At 39.4% G+C, this 12,941-nt stretch overlaps 1 protein-coding gene across 2 annotated transcripts in view; it reads right to left on the reverse strand.

Annotated features, from left to right (window-relative positions):
• Nucleotides 1-8,777: 8,777 nt before the first annotated feature.
• The window catches only part of scara5 (scavenger receptor class A, member 5 (putative)), a 104,364-nt gene continuing 100,200 nt past the window's right edge, over nt 8,778-12,941 (reverse strand). For both annotated transcript variants that reach the window (XM_074684767.1, XM_074684768.1), the window contains exon 12: nt 8,778-12,171. In XM_074684767.1, coding sequence (XP_074540868.1) covers nt 12,038-12,171 — 134 coding nt within the window. In that variant the 3' untranslated portion in view covers nt 8,778-12,037. The remainder of the gene's footprint in view (nt 12,172-12,941) is intronic.

Below are 12,941 nucleotides of genomic sequence, written 5' to 3' on the forward strand. Positions count from 1 at the left end.
CTACTGTTTTTCAACACAAGCTTGCACACAAGCAATGTTCTTTCGCTGAGTGAAATTGCAGCTTTTTTCGGACCAAGAACCGTTGTTGTCAAGTCACATATCAAAACATTCATCATTAATTGTGTCCCCGTTGCTGTGCAAAGGCCTTGACTGTTATAACACCACATTATACTTAAAACTGTGTGTTATTACACCTTTTTAATGTAACATCAGGCTTCAAAGTCAGTTATTACAGCTTAATAACACCTCATACGCCTTCAAAAAGTCTCTTATTACATCTTTAAAAAAAATCATAATTTACAGTGTCCGTAATCTCAACTTAATAATGCCACACGTAATGCTTATTCCTTAAGGTTTATAATATATTGCTATAAGACTCTAATAACACTACATTATACTTGAGTATGCCTGTTATTACATATGAATAACACTGAATTAGAAGTTAAAGTTTCTGTCATGACACCATTATTGCCTGTTTATGTCTTTATAACAACACATCTTATCAGACGAAAATTTCTTTGGGCTTATTAAAAATTATAACAGACACTTTAAAAGATCAGTTTCTAAATTTGAATCCTCCCAAACAGTATTCAAAGCCCTCATAATAGTTTCTCACAGCATTTGAGGACTCGGCCAGCTTAGAGAGGGCAGCTGGCGTTAACACAGAGTTGTAGATTTCTCTGTATCGATCCACACTCAGACCGTGGATCAACAGTGGCTCTTGGACACGGTCAGGAGTCCTCCCTTCAGTCTGCTGCTTGGCTTCCGTTGTCTTGACGACACAATCTGACACCACTTTCTGTTTTAAAGGAAGTGAGACAAATTCAAAAATAAACTTAAACCTTAACCAATCGCTACGCAACGGTTCCACAGAACCTGGAGTGAGAAAGAAAAACAACAATTGCGCACTAAGTAACCAATTCCTGTAAGTATACAACTTTCTGTGTCAACAAGGAATTTTCTTTTCAAATTTAGTAACATCATTAAAACCACAACTCTCCTCAGCCAGGACCAAAGCATTTTGTGAGAAAGTATCTGGCACAGTACATACACACACAATCTGATGATGATTCAGGCAAAAGGCATGAATATAGTCAAATTTGTAAGGAAAAGAGAACTTCATCTATCATTAAATAATACACATCCTACACTATAGTTATCTGACATTTCAGTAGCTTTCCCACCATTGATGATATGATCGTTAATTTTCGACCCATGATTCATCAGAACTTTATTTCAAATATAGCACAGGCACTAGGAAAACAATTTGCTGCTTTAGCTGAAGTAAAACCAATCTAAGTATTTCAAAGAAGAAGCAGAGTCTGATAAAGAAACCAGAGGGAGCAACTGGTTATTAAACTCCCACACTAATCTTTACAAGATATGACACCATAATTACAATCTTTAAATCAGCATTTTTCTTACCTTCTCCATTTTCTGATCAGATGCTAATTTCCTCTTTATCTCCAGCTGCTTGTTTGAAAGAAATGATCTGAAAAATGACATTCTACTCTATAAAAATGGAATAAAACTGAATGAAAACATTCTTCTCTATTAAATTAAACAACAACAAAAAACTAAAGAAAAACATTTGACTCCGTTAAATTCAGTTTTGTTCTGTGCTGTTCGACTACATTACATTCTAATTTTTTGTGTTCCCACAGTAGGGGTTGGGATCCCCAACACTGCTAGGGGGTCATGAAGTGCCTTTCACAATCAACAGTAATGGATGAAATTTCACATTTCATCCATTACTGTTAATATAGGGCCCAAGTTTGTATAAAAATATAAAAACAGATGTTTTTTTAAATCTGTTTTCAAACTTTTCTTTTAATTGATTGCCAAAAGAACCTTAATGTGATTGAGCCAGGATAACAACAGCATTGATGGTGGTAGGTTAGGTTTTGGCCTGGTCTACATTCAATGTCATTCTACTCTGTTCTGGTCTGAGGTACTGAGGGCCCTTCTATATCTGAGATTTTTTTCCACATTCTCTGTCCTCAACACAGAAATACCCTCAGCACAACCAATCAGAATTGAGAAGGGGCAGGACAACTAACATGAACTTTCCTGACAACTTTCTGGATCGTTCAATTCTGCTCACCTGAACACCTTTGTATCATTTCATTTTTTAACCCCTTTTCTTCTTTGTCTTTGTTCCATTTCACTCTCAGTATCGCACCATTTTCCTCCAACCATTTAAGGCTCCCCCTGCTGGATAAATAAAAAAGTGGTTGAATTTATAAATCTTAAGTTATCAGAAGCAGGTTTATGATCTTTCACCCCATTACTCTAGAAGAAACGCAATGTCTGATCATCTAATCCATGCCATCGATAGGGCTCCCCCTGCTGGACAATTAAAACTTGCAGCTTTAAACTTCAGTGCTGTAAAAATAGTCATTTATCTGTCCTCCAGCAGGAGGAGCCTTAAATTGTGGTGAAAAATAAAATTTTTAATTACCATGTTCGGTGGCGTATTGCATTCACTTAAAAAAAAACAAAAAACAAACAAAAAAAAAACTCCTGTGTTCGTGACATAATTATCTCATAAAAACAGGAATTTATTTATTTTAGGATTTCCTGTTTTTTTATGAGATACTACCTCATAATAACAGGATTTCCCATGACGCTCTGCTGCCTGACTCGTTGCTGCATGTTTTTGTTTCTAATCAGGGGTGTGGAGTCAATACTTGCAAGGTAGGCTTTTTTAATGTGTTTTAGTTAACAGTTACATGTTTCATGTTTCTTCATCGAGATGAGGATTAAAGATTTTCAGGAATTCCTTTACTTTTTATATATCAAAGGGAAATATTTTATGTTTTTTATGAGCTAGTATATCATAAAATTCAGGAAAATCATAAATATTTTTTTCTGTTTTTACTAGATAGTATCCCATAAAAAAGGGAATTTAGAGATTTAAAAAAAATATAAAAGGAAAAAAAAAAGAAGAAAAAATAATCCCAGCAGCTTTTGCAACTGATTAATGCTTAAGTTGGAAGTTTTTAAAGGAGGAACATAGAAAACAGCAGCCCCCTCACTGCATTTCAGCTCCCCCCATACAGCCTTGTCTGGACCTGTGCATACAGACACACAGACTTATAACATGCATGGGTACATAGAGGGGATACGAGCTGGATAAGGAGATATTTGTTCCCTCTTTAATGTCTGAAAGAATTCAGTCACTCAGAAGCTGAAGCTGACCCTGACCTCCACTCTCATGATCCCATTTTTGTCTCCTCTCCTTATTCTGCAGATGTTCCCGGCCTACTCTCCTCATTGTGTGGAGGGATAACTGTTTCATTATGAGGAAGAGGAGCAAGGAATGTGGTTTGATGACGAATGGATGTAGAAGTGAAGACTGGAGCGCTCTCTTTCTCTGTCTCTCTTACCCTGTTTTTGTCCCTCTGAAGGGAAATGAGCTCATGTTTCTGAGCTCTGCTGTTATATGTTGTGGTGTGTTTTATAGAATAAGGATGGGTCATTCTTTGGTTGGACCACTAAGGGACAGAGAGGAGGAGGCCTACTGTCCTTAACATAACAGCAATGATTAAAAGTGAAAATGGTTTGTTTATCAAATAATAAAAAAAAAGTGCTAAAACTTTTATCTTTGACCTAAGTATCTCATATTAGTTCTGTGGACAAATTCCAACTTTAAAAAGAAAAACGAAATAGAAATTCTGTAGCCTTAAAGAGGGGTTTTATGTATCCCCGTATTATAAACATGAATACAAAGTTACAATGCTGGATGCTTAAACGACGTGTGCAGATTTTCAAACTGCTCCATAGTCATATGTTGTAGAAATCCCTGAATCTGTCACCCAGAGGGCCAACCAATCAGAGGAAGGGGGTTTGTGGAGCCTTAAAGAGACAGTTGAAAAAAAAAAAAATTGCGGGCTGAGGCTGAAATAAGAGTTAGCGAGCTTTCTAAAACACCAGTGTGAGAAAAAAAAACAGGATTTATTTTGCTGTTAATCATGTAAAGCTGCTGTGGGGGTACAAGGGAGACAGTATAAAGCCTAAAAAAGCAAAGTGAAAAAGCACTATAACCCCTCTTTAACTTGTTAAACTTGTTAAAGAGGGGGTATTATTTGAAGCATGAAAGAAAATCTGCAAAGACAGAACATGTAGAGGATTTCTAGCAGCCTTGTGCAATACAACCTAAACTGCAGATTAAGAAACAAGTCCCAGATTTCTGGAGGGCTAGCCAATCAGATTTAAAGAGGGGCTCATGTCATAGACTGTATCACTCTGTATATGAAAAAAAAAAAAGTTTTCCATGCACGTCTTCATCTGGCTTTTATCTGTCACATTATTTTCTGTCATAACAGCCTTAGCACTTTAGGAGGACCTTATTCAGCTCCCTAATATGTTTACAAATCAGAGGGATAATTACTCGAGAGGAACAGACACACGCTGTCATTCAGACATATTAGGGTCATGGGAACAAACACATTTGAATGAGACCACCCAGGATTGATGAGTCACAGATAAATAAAATCGTTTTTTCTCTGTGTGGTTGTTTTTACTGGACTGAGTGACTTTCTTTTTCTTAAAATCAGGAATCCCAAAGAGCTGCTGCCAAAAACAGATATTTTTCTGTGGCTCAATAACTCCAATGATGTCGTTTTTTTGACACTTTCTTCCTGTTTTTGTTTGCAGCAAACAAAAACCTCACCACTGATGTATCTGCTCCAGAAACCAGAAAAATTTCATCATACCTCATAATGGAATGACGGAAATGGAGAGGCTGCCTCCTTCATATGGAGCTGATCCTCAGGGGGGTTACGTCATCTGTTGTGTTTCTGGTAATTCTGTGTTGTGTTCAGAGCAGAAATTGGGCTTATGTTCTTTGATTTTCCTTCTGTAATTCCTGAATGGGTCTTTTAGAGGTCCTGTGATGCTATTTTTTTTTTAGTTTTCTCTAAATTAATTAATTTATTTCAAACTCTGTGGGATTTTTCAGCTGGGTTGAGAGGCCACTCTGGATCCTGAATGGAGCTTCAACCTTGCTGGAACTCATTCGGTCCACTAGTACTGGGTTTACTCAAGGACTTACCTGAGTAATCAAGACTTTTGTTTTTGTATTTTTGTTGTTTGTTTTTGGTTAAGGTGGGCTGTGAGTTGATTTTCAAATGAGTAAAGTGAGTCAAAATTGCAGGTATAAGGAGGGGAGGAGTTCCTGGGTTTCGGCAAAAGCTTGCAGCTTCTTTTTTTTTAACCACATTTGTGTGCAACAGTTTAACATCTCATTTTTATGCTATTATTGGAATCTTTATGTAGTCCTGTGGGCTTGGATACAGGGTGGGCCAGAAAGATTTACCCACCGTTAATCTCTATTTTGTTTGCTTAGCTTTTGTCCTAGAAACTTAAAATTTTGGATGGTTTCTCAAAAAGCATAGCTTTTGATGTACCCGAGTTCATTTGTTTACCCCTAATGATTGTCGAGTTTGGCATCGAAGGGTAAGCATGACCAGATTGTCACCTTGAAGGAGGCTGGACTGACAGCAATGCAAATCATGAAAAAGGTGAATGTTTGTTGTAAGACTGTCTACAATGTCATGAAACAATACAAGGAGACTGGAAATACCACCAGCAAGACAATCCCTGGAAGAAAATGTTCGGTTCGGACCAAAAGGGTTGTTGAGGTGGTGAGGAAGAGAATCCAAAGGAATCCTTGTAGGAGCATGAGGGCAACAGCAAAGGAAGTGAACATCTCAAGAAGTTTACTGAGAAGAATCGTCAAACAGGATCTCAGACTGAAAGCACTAAAAATGCAACACAGACAACTGATTTCGGCAGCTTCTAAGAAAAACGGCTTGACAAGGGGAAAATGATGCTGAAGGAGATTCGGGGTGCTGCAGACAAAGTCCAGGTTTGGTCTGATGAGAAGATCTTCACTGTTCAGGCAGTGATCAATTCCTAGAATGACAGGGTTTATGCACATAGTGCACAGCACCTACTGCAGAGCTTATTTTCGTCATCAGAAGCAGCTGGAGTCATGGTGTGGGCTGCTGTTGCATCTGATGGCTCAAAGTCTCCTTTGGTCTTCATTCAGGAGGGTGTGAAAGTGAACAGCCAGGTGTACCTTCAAATGCTTGAAGAAAAAGTGTTGCCTTGGTGTACCAATGCATTTGGAAACCACTATGTCTTCACACATCCAATGTCACACAGGCCTGGTGCAAGCAGCACTTTCCTGGCTTCTGGGACAAGAACATGTGGCCTCCGTCAAGTCCGGACATCAATCCAATGGACTTTGCGATCTGGTCTATCCTGGAGAGGGAGGTCTCAAGAGTATCTCACAGCAGTGTCGCTGCTTTGAAGACAGCTCTGATGAAGTCATGGTCAAAACTTGATGCAGAGACAGTGCAGCACTCATGCCAGGCAGTGCCAGGTCGTCTCCAGGCTATGATAAAGGCAAAGGGTGGACTTATTGAGATGTTAATCTTTTTGGTGACAGAGAGTAAAGTATAGAAACTGTGTTCAATGTTTCTTATGTTCGTCTGCAAGCATTTTTGGATAGTGCGGAAAAAACGATGGGTAAATCTTTCTGGCCCACCCTGTAGTCATAAATACCACTCTGACTGTTGCTTGCTTTATCAAATGAGGCAGGCCTCCAACTTGGTTCCCCAATTCACACCTCAGTGACTTATTATAGACAGTTGTGGGCTTGTTAAGTCACCGTCTTCACATCCTGTTATGATGAACATGCAGTTTCTCTGCACATTCTTCTACCACACATCCAAAAATAGAAAAGTAAAAAAAAAGTCTTTCCTTTAAGATTCAGTCCCTCCTGTAATTTCTCTTTGAGAGCTTTAACAGGTCAAAGGAAGGACAGAAAATCAGAGAACGATCACACCATGTGGTCCGTTTAGTTGCAGCACTAGTGCTTTGGATAACACATGTACTTCTGAAGACGATCCAAGAAAACATGTTTCAAAACTTCCTCACCGGTGTTGACAGAGCATTTGAGGTTCAGCCTCAATCTTTGAGACGGCAGTGTCATGAGGAAATCATGCAACAGGATGAAAACCCACAGAGCTGCTTGTAAGACATCTGTAAAAAAACAAATCAAAACAAAACAAGCAAGAAAATTGTCAAACATGTCTTTGAAATGAGATTAGATTAAATCAGGAAGTAAGTTCCTTAAAAAAGGGAATATCAATCCATCTAAACATCTCCATGTGTAAAAAAAAAAGTAGTTCCACTTGCAGACAGTGCTTTAACATTTTCTGTATCAAATGAAAAGACGTAAATCTTCCTGGAGGATAAGTAAAACCACGTTGACCGGGGTCAAACCAGCCTCACGGTCTTTGTTCTGACTGACGGCCATGTGTGAGTGAGAACAGGTGACTTCTCAACCAATCATTTCTCTCCATCCGCCTCACATGTGGAAACATTCATTCTTGTAATTACGTCCAGAGCTGTCAGTCATCGTGCACATCACATACTTCACTACTTTTGATCCAACTTTCTCCCTTTCTGTTTTTACACACACACACACACACACACACACACACACTCTCACACTCGTCCACACTGACTTCCTACATCCCTCTTCACCTGTTCACATCTTGAGTTTCCACTCACCTCGGTTGTTATCAGGAAAAACAGAGCTCACCTGTTTAAACAAATCTACATTTTATTATTCCAGCAGTGCATATACAGCATTTAGTGGTACAAATCAACACGTGTACTTTTCTTTAAGCAAAAAGTGAAGCAGTGTATCAAGTTTCCTCTTGATGTCATCATATTTGATTTATGTTGTTAGCTCTGTAGCCCTTATGTGTGTTATTATGACCAGCACAATGTAGAAAGAACAGGCGCATGAGTACAAAAAATGCCAAAGCAGCAACGTAAGGTGTATGTACAAGCAGGTACGCTTTAAAATCAACATTTTATAATCAACGCTATAACATGATGACACATTTAAGCAGTTAAGTGCACTTGGTTTGAGCTGTGAATTGAAAATGTAGTCCAGGGACTCTTGATATATTGCTTTAAATACCTTCCTAGCTTTGCTGAGTTGTGCTTCACATCTTTCCCCAGTCAAATGGCATTTTTAACAAGGCAAGAAGAAAAAAAGGAATTCACTCAATGATCTTCTGTGCTTAAAGGTTCTTTCCCTTCCAGCAGCTGTATTTTTGAAAGTAAAATTTTGTTTCCTGTGGTAAAAACAAAGCAAAAATATCATAAAATTTACGAAAAAAAACCTTTTCTTTTACCTCTGTTTTGGTCTCCACCACCAAAAAGATCAAATCATGAATCTATATCCTCATCTATATGTGTCTAAAATTAAAAAAATACTTTGCGTTATGTGGTGAAAAACACCACCAAAAAACTTTTAACTTGTGATTGAGATCCAAAAAAGTTAGTTTGAAAGAATTTACTGGTGCATTATATTGGGCAAGAATAGATTTCAAAGATTTTAAATCAGTGTGACCTGTTAACACAGGACATCATAGGAAACACCACCACTCTAATGACGGCTCTTTAAAGGTCCCATATTATGCAAAATTCACTTTAAGTCTTTTCGTGAAATTTGTGGGTCTTTGGCTTTCCTCCCAGCCCACAAAATGTGATATTTAATGACAAAACCTGCACTTAGTAGTGCATGTGAATGTAAAATCCTGACCTAAAATGAGCTGTTTGGATTTTGGGGGTTTGCTGAGCGATTCCCTTTTTAGTCCAATCAGGAGCAAGTCCAACCTAATCGGTCCATAGGAGCAGTTACCCCCAACCCCCTCCCTCCCTACCCACTCCCTCCCTACCCACTCCTTTCCTCACTGCTGGAGGAGTGTGGCTGTTTTTGGCTGTAAACAGCCACATAGTTCCATGGACAAGCTTCGCATCTCAGGAGAAGACAAGACTTAGTGGCTAGAGTTCGTTTATCAAGAAAATGTGCCAACTGCTTTTCCAACTTTGGACAGTACAACAGAGGGCTAGCAAACAGACTGGTTCTAAATCCAGGCGCATTACCAACCATCCGCCAACATACCTCAGTCTCCGTGTTAGCTTCAGGATGCTAACTTTAACTACGGTTGGCCTGTTGTTTTAGCCTGTAATGTTACGGTAAACGAGCTTTGCTGTTTTCTAAACACTGTGCACTCGGAGCTCGTGGCGCCGCTCTCAGTGATGCAGAAGAGCGGGAGGATATCGGCGATGGCTCATTTGCATATGAAGGTCGCGCCAACTAAATCAGAGCGTTCTGATCAGAGGGGCTATGAGAGCCTGGAAACAATGCTGCTGTGCTTGATTTATTGGCTTTTTGGACCAAAACATGTCACTACCATTTCATGAAAACATCAATGATCCATATTAAACTTCAGAAAAGGAGCATAATATGGGACCTTTAACTTTATCAGGGTGTAACATTTTCACTCATAATTCAGGGTATATTAAAAAATCTAAGGGCATTATCCAATGAGTAGTGTGTGATTCTGACAACGCCACAGACTACTCACACTTCTTTCATTATGTCTTTGATTTTGCAGATGAACTTTTGGGGGATTTTTCACCCTCAGCCTGAGTCTAGTTTCTCGCCTCGTTTTCCCTTTTTCAGAATTCCCCCTTTCCCTTTTTAAGTTTGTCATCTTTTGTGGTTCGGTTGTGGTTTCAGACTGAAACCATCCACAAACACTGAGGCACTTGAGCGCGAGGTAGAGAAAGTCGTTTGTGGCTGTAAACCCTTGTTGAGTCAAATTCATATCCAAAATGTGTGTTCCAGCCTTGCAGGGACACTTGAGTGGACATCACATGTGCAGATTGATTTCATGAAAAGAAACCGCTCATGGCTTTTTAAAGTAGGACAGCTTACTCAGACAGATTTCACTCCAGAATATAAAATCAGTGGGAATTCATCTACAGCCCCTCAGGGTGGAAATGTGAGGTTTGTGAGTTTGGCGGATTTTAAGATGCACTAAAATGTTTTCCCTCTTTAAATATAAAACATGACTGGGTGAAGATTCCTTCGATGTCTTTTTCCAACCTGCAGCTCAGCTGTGTGTTGGCTCAGACAGGGAAGAGAACACTTGGGAGGTACCAGCTTTTTGGATTTGAGGGCAGCCCATAAAGATTGAACCCCTCTGAGAGAGGCATAAAACTCTTGTCTGTTATGGTTGGACTGTGGTGTGTTTGTGTGTGTGTGCATACACTTCCACATTAATGCCAGAACAATCCAGCTCTTGGCAGGAAACACTGACAGACCCGCCGCTGTAAATCGAATGGTGCAGGGCGGGCGTCCATGCATCCATCTGTTTATACTCATCTGTTCTCCGCCGTGATTGCTTCATCTGTCAACTGCAGAGTAACAATATGACCCTTTCTGATCTCTCTATGTTAGTCACAGATTTTTCTTCATTTTCATTTTAAAAATATAAAAGGCACAAAGTAAAAACTTGTTTGGTGATTTGCAAGCTCACATGTGTCAGGTGTTGAGAGCAAAACAGTTTCACAATTCTGAATTAAATCATGTTTTGCAAAGGCCAAAACATTTATGAATCTCATAAATTTTTTGAGCTTATAAAATGGAAAACTTTTGCACATTTAATCCCTCAACAGATGAAGAACTGTCCATTGGGATTTCCACTCTCCTTTGAGCTCCATTTTGGTCTCCACCACCAAAATGATCAAATCATGAATCTACATTCTTTAGCTATTTGTGTCTAAAATTTAAAAATATTGATTAAATTATGTTCAAATATTATCATCTAAGTACCTTGTTTGACTTTTTGGCCACAAGAGGCGCTATAGATCAAAATTGTATAAAACACAGCTCAATTTTGTTTGCGTAACAGCAGACCTGAACTGTTTCCTGTATCTTAATAAGGACAGAATGCCTCTGATCATAAAGTGAAGCCAAAATATTTCCTCAACAGGAAGTGACATAATGCACTGGTGGAGCTGCAGTATTGACACCACTCCTGCTAACCAAAATAAAAATACAATTAAAGAAAACATCAACGATCCTCGAGTTGTTGATTTGAAAAAGAAATTCAGGATTTAGGAAAGGTCAACAACTCTTGCACTTGTGCTAGTTATGTTACCTTTCATTTAATAACTAATAAAGACTAAACCTCTTAGAAAATGAACACTTGGACATTAATTAGCTTGAAAAAAATTACCTGCTCCAACAAAAATGAATGTCAAAAATCTTCTGTCATAATGGAAATGGTAGGATTAAAGATAAATACTGCAGCCAGTCACCAGGGGGAGCTCTCAACATTTTGGCTTCACTTTTGGGTGAATATAGTGCTGTCCATGTTTTTATCGGAAGTAGTCCTACTTCCACTTTTAGTTTTTCATGCAACAATCCCCAGGGTTTCACAGGATACCAGTAAAAGTAAAACACATAATGGTTAAAATGGTTAAAACAATGAATTTGAACCTATATCAGGACAGGATTAAACTCTAGTCTGACTTCTTTTAACCTGCAAATCACCAAAAGCTTGTTTTTCATGTACTGCTATATGAAATATAGGTAGTAAAGCCATACTGTGTATGTTTAGCATCAAAGCCGTTCCTACATTATACCGTGAAGAGCAGCTGCCTCTAAGTGAAAATAGGTTTCTCTTTGACACAGTCCTCTCTGCTTTGTCTGTGCAGTTTCAGCTCCTCAGCATCGTGACAGCCGATGACAGAAAACTCTGATGATGATGAAGTTGCTGGATTAAGCTGGAGGTCAAAACAGCAAACCTGACCCTTGAAGGGGCTCTGAAAGCTGATCTTTGACCTTCTGAAGACGCTGTCCTGATGCAGAGCGCTGTCATTAATCTTCTCCATGAAGCTCGTATGCTAAAGAAAGTCTGTGCATTTCCTCTGCTCCAAACATTCAGTCTTGTAGAGAAAAAAAAAATCAGATGTTCGATCGCTGCAGATTTCCTTGAGGCACCACATGGAGGATTGTTCTGTGCGGCGGATCTTTCTGCAGTCCTCTGTCTCCGTCAGTTAGTTTCTGCTCCTGATGTGCGTCCTGTAGCTTCTGAAGAGTTGTGTAAGGCACTGTTGAAGAAGGCACTCCAGCATCAGGTCCATCAGAGCTTTAAACAACACAGGTCACTCCAGCGTCCTCAACGTGACCGCAGTTTGTTTTGCCCCAACCGGGGAACTTACACTGGTGGATGGTGTCTTCAGCTCCGGTACACGCCACGTCGTCCATCCAGATCAGACCAGTGCCTGGAGAGAAGACAGAAACTTAGTAAATGTTGACCTTTGTAACTGTGGGAACAAATCTCTCAATGAGTAGATCTGAAGAAGCAAGAAAACAATCATATTTCAATATTTAGTCGCCTCAATATACAAAATGGTATCTAGTAAGGACGTGGTCAAACTGGCAAACTGTACCATGCTAAAGCTCAACTTAACCCTAAAGCCCAGATCGTTTGACCAGTGTGACTGCAAGTGTCCTGTGCTTAAGCACAAGTCACTTCTCTGCTTTGGCACACCTCAGAGAGGTGGGCTTTTAAACAATAGTGGGGTGTTAAAGGGCTGTGTCGGACCAAAATGACTTAACATAAACCAAAAAGTCTCTAAAGTTGTAGCAGCGCTCTCTGTGTCTCATTGTGCTGACTCTAATGAGTAAACAGAAATGTCAACAGACACTTTCCCATGACATAGGCAAGCCATGGGCGTGATAAAGTCTGGCTCGTATTGGGGTAGTGTGACTGCTGGCCATACTCTCATTTGGTGGAACAGCTCGGGGGGGAGATCGGTTTGGATGGCCAGTGTGACTGCGTCCCAATACTTTGATGCTTTGATACTGAATTCCAGGTAACTTCCAGGGAATTTTTGTTAAAAAAAAAAAAAAAATAAATTTACGATCCAGTGACCGCTGAGGAAAGACCTGTAGCCTCATAAGATGAATAAACCACTTGGCCAAATGGCGCCCTGGAAAAATTTATATTTATTCATTCATTTTCTGAACCGCTTATCCTGTGCAGGGTCCC

The sequence above is a fragment of the Halichoeres trimaculatus genome, unplaced genomic scaffold (assembly GCF_033239565.1).
Source record: "Halichoeres trimaculatus isolate MK-OKI-2021-1 unplaced genomic scaffold, fHalTri1.1 fHalTri1_scaffold_13, whole genome shotgun sequence".
NCBI lineage: Eukaryota > Metazoa > Chordata > Actinopteri > Labriformes > Labridae > Halichoeres > Halichoeres trimaculatus.